The following is a 17547-nucleotide window of genomic DNA, read 5'->3' on the forward strand; positions in this document are numbered from 1 at the left end:
GTTTTAGTGTCGTCTCGGGACTCGCGTGATAGACACCTCTGTGACAAACTTACATTTTATTAGTGAGGACTCCGGCGACGCCATGACGGCTACGGGAGCTAAAGAAAAAATTGAGTAAGTTTTAATTTCCTTTTTTTTTCTTTTAAGCAGCTGCGCGCGTTATTTCCTCTTTTAATTAATGCATATTCCGAAATTTTAATTTTATATTATGTGTAATTTATAGCGAAATTAATTTAATTGTTACTTTGATAATATCCTTTATGAGTAAGGCGTCTTCTAGACTAGAATAATGTTGTAGAATGCTTTTATTTTTCAATAACTTTTAATTCAGTTTTCTTCAAAACTAATAGTTTTTAATTCATATAACATAGTTTAAAAATACGGGACTTGCTTTCTTTTCACGTTCAGTTGAAGTATAATATCAATATAATATCTCAATGCATTCCTTGTCAGTACAAACTAAACAACATTGCACAATCCTTATCCTAAAAAACTTAAAAAATGTGCAACAAAAAAATTAACCCCCTTCAACTTGCTCAACCATTGCGCAATTTTGAACAACCCTATACACATAATAATATTGTGTAATATAATTAATTTATGGCTCGCCTTATTATTATACCTATAAAAACAATTTAAAAATAATATACATACATCAAATTATATCATGAAAATATGCTAATTGTAGTCATAAATAATATTATTATTCTTATTAATCATTTGTAAAAACCAACTAAAGAAAAATATTATAATATAGTAGATTAACCTTATTTTGAGTGTTATTAATAATAAGTATATCATAAAGAATAAAAATGTTATGAGCATTATATAAAATCTAAAATAAATATTAAGTACAAATAAATTCATTAATATACTCAAATAAATTATATTTTAATATAATATTACTCTAAACAATCAGTCTCATATTATTTTAAAAACTTAACTTAAAACTTTAACTTTGAAAACCCGTTACGTAGGAAAAGATAATTTAATTTACTTTTTTTAAACATTAGTTTTTATAGTTGTGTTTATTCATTATAATTCTTTAAAGTGTATGAAATAAATAGGTAGCAAAGAGATCCTTGCGATTTAATGGCGATCTGTTTCAATTAGCGCTTGTAAAAATTAATGTCTTTATAAATGAAACTGGCATCTATCTTTTAATATTTTATACTTCATTGTTTACTAACTATAGAAGTATTCTTCAAGTACTATAACAAATGATAATATTTAATATAGACTCCCAGGCTCCTTCCGTGTTTTAAATTATTATGACGTCAGTTAGTCGTCATAATAATTTATTTATTACATACCTAAAATCACGCCTTCTTCTCATAGAAAAATATATTATTCTTTTATTAATGAAACTGTAAAAAGAATCTGCTAATCTTATGTATGCAAATGTTGCGAATTTTGATAATTCGGCACACAGATAGTTTATGACCTGGATACGATAATTCTTATCCCGGGAAACTTTTCTCGGACAGGATGGAGTCGCAGGCAGTAGCTCGTAATTTTTATATTAGTATAATTTGAATTTTGTCCACTATTGTATATCCCGTAAACATATTTTATAAGGGAAATATTAACTTTTAATACTATCACTGGTTTTTGATATTATTGCCCCTTACATCTTTATAAAATCTGAAAAGTTCTTGCTCTTTATTAATAAGCATAAATTATTTATCTAGCAAAGAAATTCTACTACCAAATGCGCTACTATCCAGTAATTTTCTCGTGTAAACTGCTCGACTGCGTACGAAATGATCAATTATTTCACGCACTTTGAACTAATCAATTATCTCATGGCTTTTGTTATATTATTGTAAAGTTATGTACAGTTAAATACTTAAGTACCAAGTACCTGTAATTATTAAAAAAACATATATTATGACTAAATAGTATAGCACAGCACTATATAAAATTATTAATAAGTAACGCATAATTATCAATACGTTATACTCGTATATATGTTACTGTAAAAGCCCGGACTGTGGTAAATCCTAAGATTTTCCGGTATATCCTAAGATTTACCAACTCTCAATGGTAAAAGTCCGAACAATCCTTTTATTTCGAACTTTTACCCCTATTCACTTGGTAAATCTTAGGATATACCTCAAGGGCAGGTAAATGTAGGTAATATAAAATAATTTTATAGTTATAAAGAAGGAGTTTTGGGCAAACCGACAAGGGTAGGTTAGGTTAGAAGGCTGAGGTGGGAGCGAGCGAAGCGAAGCTCCCACCTCAGCCTTCGTGGTTATTTTTTTTTAAACCACCCAGAAGGAGGAGCCCCGCGAAGCGGGGTTCCGGCGACATCTTCAAACTCTCATTATAACTATATTACGGCATATAATTATATCCCTAACAATATCATTATATTACGGCTCAAACACATGATAATCAACTTTTACCGTGTCGTTATGTAAATCCTAAGATTTGCCAATTAAATGGTGGTAAAAGTTCGAAATAAAAGAACGTTCGGACTTTTACCATTGAGAGTTGGTAAATCTTAGGTTTTACCGGAAAATCTTAGGATATACCACAGTTCGGGCTTTTACAGTAACATATATACTTCATACATAATAGCACGTCTTATTTCCATAGAAGTAGGCAGAGACCAAAGAAGGCCACTTGGTACCTACGATTTCATTCTGGTACAAACTTTCCTTGCCTCATTCACATCCATACATCTTGCTATTGTAATGTATAGTGCAATGTAAAAAACCTTAATCCATTGAAACATATCCTGAAATAAGGTAGGGGTAGTGCCTTAAGTCCATAACGATGACCACGTGGGATTGAAAGCTGTTAATCCTTTTAAGAACTAATTAGAGATATGTATAGAACTCTCAGACATGCAGGGTTCCTTCACTATATTTTTTTAATAGTGTACTAGATGCAAAAGACTTAGCGTATTTGTTCTTCAATGTTTTTGATAAAGACAATTGATATACTGCCAAAGTAGCCTACTTTAATATGTAATTGTATAGTATAGGTATATAGTCATCAAAAGTACTATCCCCCGGTTTCTGAGGTACATTTAGCGGTAGTTTATCTATTCTTATTAGTAGCGTTTAAACTCATATAAAAAAACGGTATTGAATAGATAAACTACCGTCAAAAGTACTCAGAAACCGGGGGTATGTCTTCACATGATTGTAGTATACCATCTTCGATTGCTGAGATATAAGACACAAGTCATACGAAATAATTAAATAGACTCTGGTTGTAATTAGCGTTCATTTATATTATTGTCGATACCTAACTAACTTGTTCACGAGGTTACGCCACATTGTTTTTTTAAGTCCTTCAGAATATAATCTATGACGCTGACAGAGTTTGTACAAATGTTAAGCTTCAACCAGTGAGGCTCTTTCGGTACTTGTAGAAGTTAAAATGCCAAATTTTATAGTAATAGATTTTGTTATTTTACGTCAAAACGGAACAAACATACTCACCTTGCATTTAAAGTATCAGTAGATATTTCATGCTTACACAATATTATTAGCATTAATCTCATATTCCGCACATTCTCCAATTTATACAGTAAGCGAAATAACAGCAACCTAAGTACCTAATCCATTGTTTATATTGAAACATAGTATCAAATGTACGACGTAAAATATCAAACTTATTCCTGAAACCACGATATATGATACGGGGGACTTGGCGGTACACTCTAGGGAAATTGTTATGCAATATGCACAGAAATTGCATTAGTCTGGATGACAAATTCTGATTGTTTGAATACTAGGAATTGTAACTTTATACTCTACAATGTATCGCCGACAAATTAGTTTGAACCAATCATAATAACATGCATACATATCGGGTTTCTTATTCCCGAAGGTAGACAAAGTTGTATGAAATACACCCGCGTTTCGCAATTTACAGTTCCAGTCTGTATAGTAGGGGGCGAACTTTTTACGCGGAGTATCCAATTGGAGGTACCGCGTCCTGGCCACTTTATGGTGAGTGTTGAAGGAACACCGTCAGGTTTTTAGTCGGTATGCCCAAATTTAAAAGCTGGAATGCCTAGCCGGCGGGAGAGCCCCACAGACCCCCGCTACCTCCCTGGAGCGGGACATGCAGTAATGCATTTTCCTGAAAAAAAAAGGGGCGAACTTTACCAAACTCTGGAATACCATTAGAATAAGCTTATATATGATAGAAACACCGGGACCATTTTATCCAACCTGAGAGTGGAATCCCAGACTCCGAAATCCTGCTGATTTCGGGGTCTGATTCAATCAATATTAACTATCAAAACTATTGAGACAAATCCATTAGCAAAAATTGAATCGTCGCGTTGTCCAAATATAAGATACATTTTGAAACATTTTTCATAATGAATTGTTAAATAATCGTACACTTATTCATGTGGATTGATATACTATAGCTGACCCGCGCAACTTCGCTTGCGTTACATAAGAGAATCATAATTTTTCCCATTTTTGTAACATTTTTCACTGGTACTCTGCTCCTATTGGTCTTGGCGTGATGATATATAGCGTATAGCCTTCCTCGATAAATGGACCAGTAGTTCCCGAGTTAGCGCGTTCAAACAAACAAACAAACAAACCCTTCAGCTTTATAATATTAGTATAGATTGTTTATAATAATTGCAAAAACGGCCATTGCGTTTGCCATTTTTATAAATGATCAATTTTAACAGACTTTCAAATAGAAAAACAGTACCATTAATAATTTGATTCGAAGATTCAATATTATATGCTTTGTCTGTTCCCGAGTAACTGAATGCTTGGCGGTTTATTATTTATACTTACATAAATATATTTAAAAGATTATAATAATTATATATTTCTTTATAATCGTCTAGTAAACAATGTATGAGCGTGTCGTGCCTTTAATTGAGCGGTACTGTATAAGTAACGTCAAATTAAAATGCCCTACTTTAAATCAACTACGAGGAACATTAATTTGCGCCTGAAATTGTTGTTTTACATTGTTGTACTCTGAATTTGATATAAAGCTTTAAATTGATTATGTAAGACTAGCTCTTGCCCACAGCACTGTCCGCGTGTACAATAGTATTAATAATATGGCTTACTATCATAGCATAGTTCCCGTTCTCGTGAGATTTTAGAAATAATTATCATGCCCTTTTTTAGATTATAAACTACTAGCTGACCCGCGCAACTTCGCTTGCGACACATAAGAGAGAATGGGTCATAATTTTCCCCCGTTTTTGTAACATTTTTTACTGGTACTCTGCTCCCATTGGTCGTAGCGTGATGATATATAGCCTATAGCCTTCTCCGATAAATGGGCTATCTAACACTGAAATAATTTTTCAAATCGGACCAGTAGTTCTTGAGATTGGCGCGTTCAAACAAACAAACAAACAATCAAACTCTTCAGCTTTATAATATATCATACCTAACCTTTTCAGTGGTTTAGGCATGAAGGGAAGCTGACAGACAGATAGAGCTACTTTCGCATTGATGATTATGAATTAGTACCTGGGTATTATGATTAAAATAACGCTTACACATTTACTTATATTACTATCGCTAGGCAACTCAGTGCATGTCAAAATATAACACCAAATTACCTCATCATGTTCAGTCATTTGTTCATAAAAATGTTACAAAGCCCAGTGACTTTGATATTAATTAAACTAACTTATAGTCTATATCTAGATGACTGGAAACCCAATAAAGACAAAGGCATTCGCTACAAGTAAAATGTAGACAGCAAAATTCATACCCCGGCAGTGCCACAGCTTGAAGGAATTCATTCATTATAATTTAATTTGCGTCTCTGCACTACACAGGTGCTGAAACTTTCACGTTGCCCTTTCCATAAGGACAAAAGCTCGAGTCGTGATTCATTTACTCGACTTGTTTGCTTGATCGAGTAAAACTAAGTGAGTTCGAAGCTCACTACTTCAGAAACTGATTTAATTATCAGTTGTTGACAATGGTTGTCTGATTATGTCCTATATTTTTGCTTTAATTATAATATAACGTTTTTTTAACATGTGTTTATTTGTTACAGAAAAACGCATGAAAATGAGGTGAAGGTGTCATTTCTTGAAATCGTAAGTATCTTAAAAAAGTTGTTATCTATTTCGTAGTAAATACGAGTATATTAGGTACACATGCGTTTAATGAGCGCGTCAAATTTAAGAATGCCCTAAAACGATAGCTTCTACGTCCTTATCGATTTTTCAACGAATATCAAATTGAAAAAAAAATATAGTTCAGTAAAATATAATAAAATTATCTTTTCCCTTCATAAAATTGTTGTCAAGCTTTCTATGACATAGGCATAGGTACCCGAAAAGCATAATTATTTTTTTCCTGAAAATATCATATTTTTCCGACTACCACTAAACTATTCTACCGTTTTATTCTGGCGACTAATTTATTTAAGATTCTTTAGTCAGATACAAGCAGGCACTAGTTGCAACGGAAAGCTAGGCTTTAGAAATAGATCAGTGTTATCTCTGTGCATAATCAGATAAGGAGTTATATGTGCAGCTGACCGGTATCGCATTGATAATGACCTCGGTAACTACTTCATGTTCGAGTACCATACAGCTGATGCAGGACATACAGACATTTTATATAATACCTACACTTACAATATCGCGTCTGTTGTACCAGAGGGTGAAATACACCCATCTAGATCTAACATATTATTATGTATATAGATCACGCCTGTTATAACCAAAAGTTTAAGCAGAGGAGTATGTACTCCACCCGCGTTTAACGATGGACAAAGTTAGTCCTTCGTTATAGAGAGCAAACTGATTGTCATACACTTAGCACGTATATATTGACAAATTTAATGCAAAGTAAAGGTCTCCATCACACACGGTCACCGTCCATTTCTGCCATCCGTTCAGTCCAAAATCCTCAATTCACTCAAAAGTGAATGCCTTGGAAACATCTTATAGAAATGGAAACCGGATCCCAGAGTTTCCGTAAATCAATTCAAACACAAACCTCACTCATTCATTTCTGTAATAATATACTAACCATTTTCTTCCTGCACAACCTCCACAGTTTCAATATGGATCAGCCGTAGAGAAGACAGCCACATTCATTGGCATTATTCTGGGTATGCTCAGCGGTGGAGGTATCACCTTCAATCTGATACAGCTTGGGGAACTCAGCACTGCCTTTGTAGAACGAACCAGCCCGACAGACCGGCTCAGTACTTACTTACCAATATTGTCTTTCTTCGGTGGTGGGAGACAACTGTGAGTTTGCACCATTTTATAATTTTAAAAGCACAATTCTCTACGATTGGAAACATCGAGTGTCGAGAGTTTGACATTTAAAATGTACTACCAAAATAGTTTCTACAACGCCAGCTAGAGGCGCTGAGCCAATTGTCATAGAAAATTCTTCGATAGGTAACCGGTTGCCAGTAGTCAATTGTGGTAGAGAATCGCGGTACAGAAATGTTGCTGTAACTTTGGTAATTCTATTGACTATCGACTAGTTATCAACCAATTTTGTAAAAATAGAAAAAGTAAACAGATTTTTAATGTCAGACTCTTCATACTCAATATTCCCGGCTGCAGAAAATTGCGCTACAGATATCCTAGACCTTGTCCATGGTGGTCTATACTTATATATATAAGCTATAGTTGTGTTAAATTCTTCTCGACAGCAGCTTTCGTCACTACATAATTTGCTTAAATAAAAAAGTAATTGTCAGGATACCTAAAACCTGGTACTGCTCTTAGTAAAATCGCCTTGCCTTGGTTTTTATTTCAAACTGTACAAAGGTTTCATCCGTACCCAGGTCTTTCTAATTGCTTTGTTAATTTCATTCAGACAAAATGCGTCCCGCGAGGAGAGGATGGCGGCGTTAATGGAAGATGCAAAAGCTTTGGCGATAGGAACGTATGTCAGTGTGACACTGTCACTTGTCTTCATCACCTTGTCGGCTGCTCTGATCAATTGGAGTGCTTTGCGTCAGGTAAGAAATATTCACTGCTCATCTTTTTTTATCATTATCTTTTTTCACATTTACTCAAGACGCAGGAGACCAAAATGAAGGCAGCAGGATGACCTGGAAGGCTATCATGTATTTCAGTTGACATTTGTAAGCCACTTTGCTGAACTTGGTTTTCTCCCTAAGATTATAGTGATTAACACGTTACGTTAAAGCAGTGATGTACTTAATAGCGATCACCAAGTTGACGTACACAATATCAACTGAGATACGTGATAAGCCCACTGAACGCATCTGAGTAGGACTGGTCGGCACCTGCTGCCGATAGGGAGATTTGGAAAAAAGGGAGGGAGAAACCTTTGCTCACGAGTGAGACGCTCAAAAAGACTAACAACAACAAAAGTATAGTCAATTTTACACAAAAAACAATTGTGCACAAAAATATTAAAAAAGAACATTTTAGCAAAAGTTTAAAGGTTTTAATAGCTCAAATATGAAGTAGCTTTAAATATCGCAGCGAAATGCAACGCGTACAAACGTGTAGCTCTCTCCCAAGCAATTAATTTCACCGAAATTCATACAAGCCAGTCCATCACTGTCAGTAGTTGCGTCGAACAATTTGGCGTCCGGTATTGGGTTTAACCTCAGAGCTTTGTTGAATGTAGGGACTCCATTCCCTTGTTCGGTCAGGAGACAAATATATTTTCTCAAATATCACGAAAGAAACAATCCATTTCCTTTTTATTGTCAAAATAAATAAATATTATTTCAACAGATAACAACAATACGAATGCTGTTTCTCAAAGCTGTTCTTCGTCAAGATATGTCCTGGTTTGATACAGACACGGAATTTAACCTCGCATCGAAGATGTCCGAGTAAGTATATTGTCCACACTTCGCTATACAAGACTACGACTAGAAAGACATTGGGCGAAGCAAAAAATTGGGGACAGATGTCGCATTGCCTTCCCCGAATGTTGTGCGTCCTTGACCGGTTTTCCCCTGCTTCTTTTTTATCCAGCTTGTTGTAAACATAAGACCTCAAGTAATTATGTCTTTGTTTTGTTGCCAGGAATTTGACGAAATTAAAGGACGGAATGGGTGAAAAACTGGCCGTTGTGTCCAACTTGATGGGCACAGCTATTCTCTGCATCTGTATCGCGTTCCCTCTGGGCTGGAACCTGGCTCTCGCGTGCGCCACCGTGATGCCCTTCTCCATCGCATCGTCAGTTGCTCTCTCCAATGTAAGTACTTTGTTTACTATTTATAGTAACAAACTAAAAAATTGAGATGAAGTAAACAGTTTTATTAATTAGCGATCAACTTTTAATGGATTTATAATGGACTGCTGATAAAAGGGCCGTATGTTATATGAACTAGGCCCAAACACACTAAAGAGATTTCGTAGTGCGTCTGCGCTGCGTTGCTCTGTCTTGTGTAATCTGTTGTCATGACAACAACGGACATCTAACATATTGCAGAAGAGAAACTGGTGGGAGATGTGGTTAAAATCTGCACGCTTTAGAACTGCATACTGTATAAGGCAATTGCAGAAAATTCATTACAAGTACATTTGTGCAAATCATCCCATTAAGTAACGTTATCAAAGTATCTCTATTCGATTATGACAATAGGATGTTATGACAACTCTCGAGATTCTCCGTGTTATCTTATCTTCATAAAATAACTGTTATAAACAGCATTAAAGATACGTTTGTTCGCACGTGTTTTACACTCTAAATGGATTTGTAACAAGAACCTACTAAGTTCCTGTGTATGCTTTCTTTATAGTATCAAACGAAATCATCAGCTCGCGAAATGGAATCCTACAGTCAGGCTGGCAAACATGCGGAAGAAATCATGAAATCTGTAAAGACTGTTGTAGCTTTTGGAGGCGAGAGTAAGGAAGTGGATAGGTAAGACTCCGTCCTTATGAACATAAACACTACATTGATGTATTGTCATGTCTCACCGCTTGTGTTATTGTACATGTGATCACAAATTTCTTCGAATGTTATACCCATTGAAGTGCTCTAAGGGTTCCAGCTAGATTGTTTGCAGTAACATGAAGTTTATTAAAGATTCTCTTCTTATCACTACACATGTCCTATTTCGTTTAAAATATTCATATATTATTATTTTACAAAAGAAACTAGTTGTAACCTGTCTGATATAATATGTACACAAACAAATATTTTGATAATGAGCATGAAAAATTTAATGTTATTGTAAAAATGTTATGTTTTATGATTCATCGTCATTGTTATTTCCCAAAGAGTTAATCCTCCTGAGATTGTTCGTGAGCGTTATCATGGTAACAACAGACATCACCACTCGTCTACAGTTGCAGTACTAACCACTATATCTTCATATTCGGATCATTTTATGTACACAGATTGCCCAATATATCCTTCCTAAGGCCCTGTCTGACGCCTTCTACGATCCCGAAAATCATATACCGACGTGTACCACCCCCATACTCATGAACAAAAACAAAATGACTCAGCTAATAGCAAGATATATACTTACAAATTAACAAGCATCACTCGAAAGGATTATGTTGCGTTGCTTTCTGAGATCGTCGACTGAACGTGAAAACCCGAAGAATCACGAACCAAAGGGAACTTGAGAAGACATGATACTGGCACCGGAAGAAAATACATTTAAAATAAATATTATCAAGTATAAGACAACGAGCTATAAATAAAAACAGACAAGTGACAATAGCATGCTCAAAAATACGTAAATAAAATTGAATAAATATCCTGAAACATAAACGATTATATCACACTAAAGCTGAAGGCAAACATGACAATACAACAGGCAATTTAGCAGACAATTATTGTGATTTTAGTACAATCTTGTGAGATAATAATATCCTGTTATCTGAAGTATTGTTGATACAGTATCTGTCTCGCTGTTCTTCTTTATCTGTCTTCAATTTTGTTACTCGTGCGTTAATTCCTCCTTTGCCGAAGTAAATATAAGCTGTCAGCTGCAGAATCGTCGTGTCACACACACGCACGGTTCAACAAGATCTCAAAACGGGACTCGCAGTGCTGTCAGTCGCGAAACCGCTTCGAGCTCTTGTTGAAATGTGCTTCAATAAGTGTGACGACATGAACTTCAATTACCAGAATCTTGAAGAAACTGCCCTGAACTTTTAGTAGAACACATGAAGATCAAGCAAACTAAAAAATGACAAACTCCACACATTCATTTGCTTGTACAATTCATGACTACTCTACAATTACTATGTTTTTTGTTTGTACACCTGTAAAAATACTAAATTATCGCTTAACTAACTCATATCGCTATTTCTGTGTCATGCAGCCGAATGTAAGAACAGAATTCAATTTTAAGTAAAGCTCATAAGTATTTTTTGTCACTACGATACACATCGAAGTGACAAAGACAGCATGATACTTATAAGTCAGATACTTAAAGTTGAGGGACATTTTTGAATTCGGCAGATTGTACTTCGCAGTTAAACAAGTTCTATCATTACAGATACAGCGAGCTGTTGCAACCCGCCGAAGAGTACGGTCGCAAGCGAGGCTGGTACAACGGCCTGGGCAACGGCTTCAGCTGGATCCTTACCTACTGCCTCAATGCTATCGGTCTCGCGTACGGAACTAGGCTGGTTATCCAGGACATGTACAAACCTGATGACGAAAGGGTCTATGTTGTTGGAATCGTGTTCAGTGTAAGGACCTACTCGAGTTAAGATTCACAGCATCCTGACTTGCAGATCACGAGTATCATTCTCTTCATCGTTCTTCAAATAGTCATCATTGATTCGACGAAACATTTTCTTACAAAAGATTTCATGATTCTTTGAATTTCTTTCAGGTATTGTTCAATGTGTTCATGGCTACTCAATCTCTAACACTATGCGTACCACACATGGAGACGTTCGCGTCAGCCCGCGGTGCTGCTGCAAGTATCTTCTTCCTGCTACAAAGAAAACCAATCATAGACAGCTTTGATAAGAAAGGCACCTCACCGAGACGAGTATTGGGAGAAATCAGCCTGGAAAATGTACACTTCTGTTATCCGTCAAGGCCAAATATTAAGGTACTATTATCACTATCATTACTCATTACAAATCGAGGATATTCGCAAGCAGATAATAAGCTATCCAGGCTTTTGTTTATAGTTATCATCTAAGCTAATATCCAACGATGAACAAAATAGCTCAAATTAATAAAATATATTTTTTCCACAGATTCTAAACGACTTCTCCATTCACATTAAACCTGGAGAATGTGTGGCACTTGTTGGATCATCTGGTTGCGGCAAGTCCACCATATTGCAGCTGCTGCAAAGACTGTACGATCCTCAAGCAGGCTCCGTGAAGTTAGATGGAAAAGACCTCAAAAATCTTAACCTGAGTTGGCTACGATCATCATTAGGTCTGTATAAAAGCTAAATTCCTAAGAAACGTGCAAAGGAGAAAGGAAATATCAACATATTATACTTTCTTTTGCCATAGGTGTGGTGGGACAAGAGCCAGTTCTATTCCGAGGCACAATATTCGAGAACATCGCAATTGGCTGTCCAGATGCAACATTAGAAGAAGTTCAACGAGTTGCAGCTATGGCTTATGCGCACGAATTCATTACCAATCTACCAAAGGTAATTATTGTTCCAATTGTAGACTCGAGTCTTGATTTAAAGCAATGAGAATTTTTAAGACACGCTTTGTTATTTGTTACATGCTGAATAACTTCTTTCATTTCAGGGTTATGACACAGTGATAGGTGAGCGTGGTGCATCTTTGTCTGGTGGTCAGAAGCAACGTATTGCGATCGCTCGCTCTTTGCTGCGGGAGCCGGCGGTGCTGTTGCTGGACGAGGCTACCTCCGCGCTCGACCCTCACTCCGAGCGACAGGTGCAGGCCGCGCTTGACCGTGCCAGTGTTGGACGTACAACTATCATGGTTTCCCACCGGTAAGTAACAGGAACCAATACAGGAGAATTTTAATATCAAGTAGTTATGCATGAAAGAAAACTGCATATTTCAGTTTTGTTTTCAACTAACGCAAGAAACAAATTACAGATTGGCCACAATTGTAAACGCTGAGCGAATCATCTGTATGGATAAAGGAGCCATTGTAGAACAAGGCACGCATGAAGAACTAATGAAAACTAAAGGTAAGAATACAGTACAGCTTCATAATATGAAATAAAAAAATCTTATACACAGCAATCTTATGGCTAATCATTTCGTAGGTTTCTATTACAAACTTGTAACTACTAACAACCATGGAAAGGAGAAAGAGAAATCCCTCGAAGAAATAGCGCCACTACCAGAAGAAGAAGAAGAAAACGCAGAAGAAGAAGGCACTGACGCAGGAACTGAGTCTAGCAAACCGCGTATAGAAGAAGCAAAGAATGAAGTAAAGATTGACGCGAGGAAACCTGAACGCCGGCGACTTCAGAAGCAGACATCAGTCAAAGGTAACCGCTACCAGTTTAATTTAACATACATTAACTGCATATTGTGCTAATCGAGTGTTGCTGATCCATCCATTTATTGTTACGCTATAACGGTTTGATACTAAGTATAGGAAAAAAAAACAAGTATCTTACTAACTGGTTTCCATACTGACAAGTGTTTTATTCTATTTTATTACTCTTCAGAATTCCAAGACTGGATGACACCCCGTGGTTCCGTGACTTCAGCTATGTCTATTGGTTATCAAAGCTTCTTGATGAACGCTGACGTCGAAAATAAGGAAGAAGATGAAGTAAGTTCATAATTGCTCACAGTTGGAAATAGAAAATCAATCAGCTACTCTAGTCCACACAACTACTTAACACAAAAAAGTCAAGGGATGCTTAGATGTAAAGCCTTTGAACGTAAACACCATATAAAATGACATTATTTGTAAAAAGCATTCGTTTTGTAGGAACACGAACCAGTAACTGGCTGGCAGATACTGAAGTTGAATTCACCGGAGTGGCTTTACATCACTATTGGATCAATTGCCGCGTTCACACAAGGAGGCTGTTTCCCAGTTTTCGCTCTTCTATTTGGTTACACAAGCGCAGTAAGTAAAGCAACCTCTCGATTTGGAAAGCACGTTAAATTGTGGGTCTCGGCTGTCATTTTTAAAGATCTTTGGCAGTCGTTGACAGTAGTCAAAAGCTTGAAGTCTGACATCCCGTCTTACCGAAGGGTATCATGTTATAACCCAAGTAACTGGGTTGTGGAGGTCCGATAGGCAGTCGCTCCATGTAAATTACTGGTATCCAGCCGCATCCGGTGAGATTGGAAGCTGCTTCCAACATAGTTTGGAAGAAAGGGTAGGCGATGTCTTATTTCCAAAAGTCTAAATGAAGAGGGAACTTTATCAAGTCTTGATGTTTTCAGATCTACATTCTAACGGATCACGATCAGATGCTATATTTAGCGGATCTATACGCGGGCTTGTTCTTGATAGTAGCTGGTGTCGCTGGAACATGCATGTGCTTACAAAGTGCAACCTTTACCTCAGCTGGTTTAAAGATGACTTCGCGTTTACGGATCCAGTATTTCACAGCTTTGCTAAGACAGGTGAGATGAAAGAAATCATGATATTCCTCACTAGCCCCAAAGAGAAATTGTAATGCCTTAAATTCTTTTCATTTTGTCCTTTAGGAAATTGGGTATTATGATAAACAAAGCAACACAGTAGGAGCAATTTGCGCAAGATTGAGTGGAGACACGGCAGAAGTCCAGGGTGCTACTGGTCTGAGGATCGGTATCATCTTGCAGGGAGTCAGCTCAGTGATCATCGGAATACTCATGGGATTCGCTTACGATTGGAAGTTAACTCTTGTGTCTTCTGCTTTCTTACCTCTTGTAAGTATTACAAAACGACGGTTTCTGCATTTCATAGTGATATTTTGAAAATATGTGTAATTTTCAATACTCAGCTAGAAATGATGAAACGAAACTCTTTCTTTATACTTTTTCTATCTCTCACCAATATCACAAGGTCCCGATTCCGATGAAATAAGAAGACGAGTAAGAACAAACTTAACTTTACATAATCTTTTCGTGTAATCTTCAGATGGTGGGAAGTATTTGGCTAGAGAGTCGTATGTCGCGACAATCTCAGGAAGACGAGCGCCAGGCCATGGAGGCTGCCACCAGCGTCGCCACTGAAGCCGTCGTCAGCATCAGAACTGTCCAGAGTTTAGGTAACCATATGACTCTCTTTAGATAATTCTAGAAGCAGTCAAGAATACGTATAAATATGTGTATTTCTCTAAAACCCTTACTAACAAGTTGAATGTTTTAGGCATAGAGAAAATGTTCTTAGAAAAGTTCCAACAATCCCTGGAAACTGGATGCGCGGCGGTTTCAAAGAAGTCACGCTGGCGAGGTCTAGTGCTGGGCATGGGCATCTACGTACCGTTCCTGTCTTACTGCAGTGCTAATGTGTATGGTACTACTTTGGTAGCCAGTGGGGACCTGGAATACAAAATTGTGCTCTTGTAAGTATAACATTGATTAGTAGTTTTCTTTTCACAAGTTATGTTTTCAGAACGTTGTATTATGATTCACGTCTTTTGTCTGATGTCTGGACACTATTTGACCTTAATACTTAGATTTTTGTTAGATTTTGGACTAATCACGGCTCTTTCCTATTAGATTTTCTCATGAGAGTAGTGGTCTTTAGTACCGATTTCGCCCCTTCCCTGAACTTTTAGTGGTAGAAACATTTTGTGCAAGCTTTCTTCTTTTTGTTCAGGGTCACCGAGTCAGTGATGTTTGGAGCTTACATGTTGGGTCAGACCTTAGTATACGCGCCCAGTTTCAACACTGCCAAGACTTGTGGTGCGAGGATATTGGCGCTGATCAAGAGAGTACCGGATGTTAGAACCGAAGATGACGTTAAAGAGAAAAAAGATTGGGTAAGTAGTTCAGTCACTATCATATTATTATAGAAACGTGATGATGGTAACCCTGGATTGAAGATTTGAAGCTACGATTAAAAGAGCGTCGTTGACCTCCTCCCATTGTACTACTGATGAAAATTACCCTTTCTTCTGAGTTTAACTAGACAGACTTCTGGGAATAGTGCTATCCATTGTGTTTATTGACCCAGGTCGCCAATCATGGTGCAAAAATTATGTGGTAAAATATGGTGTTAAGAACACATGGCAATTAATAATGCTCTTCATTTCAGTCGGCGACCGGCAACTTCAGCATAAGTGAGGTAGAGTTCAGCTACCCGACGCGAAAGAAGCAGAAGGTTCTTAGAGGCATCGATCTGAAGGTGGAAGCTGGCAAAACTGTCGCTCTGGTGGGGTCTTCAGGATGCGGCAAGTCTACCGTGTTGCAGTTGTTGCAGAGATTCTACGACCCAGACTCTGGAAATATTGTAAGTAGCTACAATTTTACGGTTTTTTTGGTATGAAAGTACCAGGTAGCGATTGAGGCGCCTTGGCTGGATCACATGACCTGTCTTTTTTTACTAATTACGTTTTAGTCCAAGTGCAAAATTTGGTCGTAAGTTGAAAATGCATCCTGAGTTTTTCCCTAATCTTCTATGAAAACCTTTGTTAAGAAAGAGGTTGAATGGTTTAAACAATTATATTTAATGTATTTTATATATAATATACCAAGAATTACACAATACGATAGACAATAATCATTATTTTGATGAATAAAGTTCAACAAAGCTTAACATTCTGTAGCTTCAAAATTATCGCTGGAAAGGTACATTAAGTAATCTTCTAAATGAAGTATCTTAAAATTATTATAATGGAGCCGTTTTTTGACAAAAATATCCATTTAGAAAGCCAAAACAGCGATAAAAATACAAATTAGTCTGAAAATAGGCTGATATCCGCCATGACCTCTACGCATTTTCAGCAATGCAGTTTTCACAAGTAATTCCATGGTGGTATGGTAGATGGCGTTGAACTTTTCACGTCGATTTCTGAAACGCGGTGTTAAGATTCTCCGCAGCCGAATGACCTTCTGGCCCCTACATCGAAAATGCAATTTAACCAACTGGTTCTCCAATAATTCTTCCAGTTATAATTTTTTGAAGAGTTCCGTTCAGTCGGAACTCGGAATATTACTTAATATAGCCTCTCAGTGCATATATTGCACCTTTCTGTATCGCCTGTTTGATACAGATTTGGTCTATATGCCTATAGAGCACAACGTTGTATGAAACATGTGCAGCATCTCTATTTAAATGTGTATTTTACTCGTTTAAATAGTTCATAAAAATAGTTAATTGTATATTTTTGTCCGTATAAAAGCCCTGGTATGTGTGGACAATGCATTCAAACTTTATTTGATAAAATCATTTCATATCTCTGGGTAAATCATAACAGATTCACAAACATTGAAATATGTACCATATGTGAGCGGAATAACGATCTGATTGGTTTAACCGCAATCAGCCGGCTACATTCGTATGACATCTATGCATGAATTGTTACTGTTATCGACAGGTTTCCCGAGTGTGGCCAAACATTCAGTTATATTTCTACGGATATTTTTTAAAGTGAACTCGATGGAAATATTTTTATGGATGAAATCGTTAGTATTAGCAATCTATCTGTAAATTTTCTTTACTATGCCGTAAAAATAAATTTTTC

The 17547-nt window shown here is 36.6% G+C and overlaps 1 protein-coding gene across 1 annotated transcript in view; it reads left to right on the forward strand.

The window, feature by feature from the left end:
- Window positions 1–17547, forward strand: part of LOC142986592 (multidrug resistance protein homolog 49-like) — a 21767-nt gene continuing 4220 nt past the window's right edge. The window contains exons 1-22 of the mRNA XM_076135111.1: window positions 1–114; window positions 6022–6064; window positions 7035–7231; window positions 7815–7959; window positions 8711–8811; window positions 9008–9179; window positions 9727–9851; window positions 11446–11641; window positions 11788–12012; window positions 12164–12350; window positions 12431–12573; window positions 12680–12888; window positions 12998–13092; window positions 13171–13398; window positions 13582–13688; window positions 13851–13991; window positions 14315–14497; window positions 14582–14785; window positions 14997–15126; window positions 15228–15423; window positions 15681–15843; window positions 16119–16313. Coding sequence (XP_075991226.1) covers window positions 83–114; window positions 6022–6064; window positions 7035–7231; window positions 7815–7959; window positions 8711–8811; window positions 9008–9179; window positions 9727–9851; window positions 11446–11641; window positions 11788–12012; window positions 12164–12350; window positions 12431–12573; window positions 12680–12888; window positions 12998–13092; window positions 13171–13398; window positions 13582–13688; window positions 13851–13991; window positions 14315–14497; window positions 14582–14785; window positions 14997–15126; window positions 15228–15423; window positions 15681–15843; window positions 16119–16313 — 3417 coding nt within the window. The 5' untranslated portion in view covers window positions 1–82. The remainder of the gene's footprint in view (window positions 115–6021; window positions 6065–7034; window positions 7232–7814; window positions 7960–8710; window positions 8812–9007; window positions 9180–9726; window positions 9852–11445; window positions 11642–11787; window positions 12013–12163; window positions 12351–12430; window positions 12574–12679; window positions 12889–12997; window positions 13093–13170; window positions 13399–13581; window positions 13689–13850; window positions 13992–14314; window positions 14498–14581; window positions 14786–14996; window positions 15127–15227; window positions 15424–15680; window positions 15844–16118; window positions 16314–17547) is intronic.

The sequence above is a fragment of the Anticarsia gemmatalis genome, chromosome Z (assembly GCF_050436995.1).
Source record: "Anticarsia gemmatalis isolate Benzon Research Colony breed Stoneville strain chromosome Z, ilAntGemm2 primary, whole genome shotgun sequence".
NCBI lineage: Eukaryota > Metazoa > Arthropoda > Insecta > Lepidoptera > Erebidae > Anticarsia > Anticarsia gemmatalis.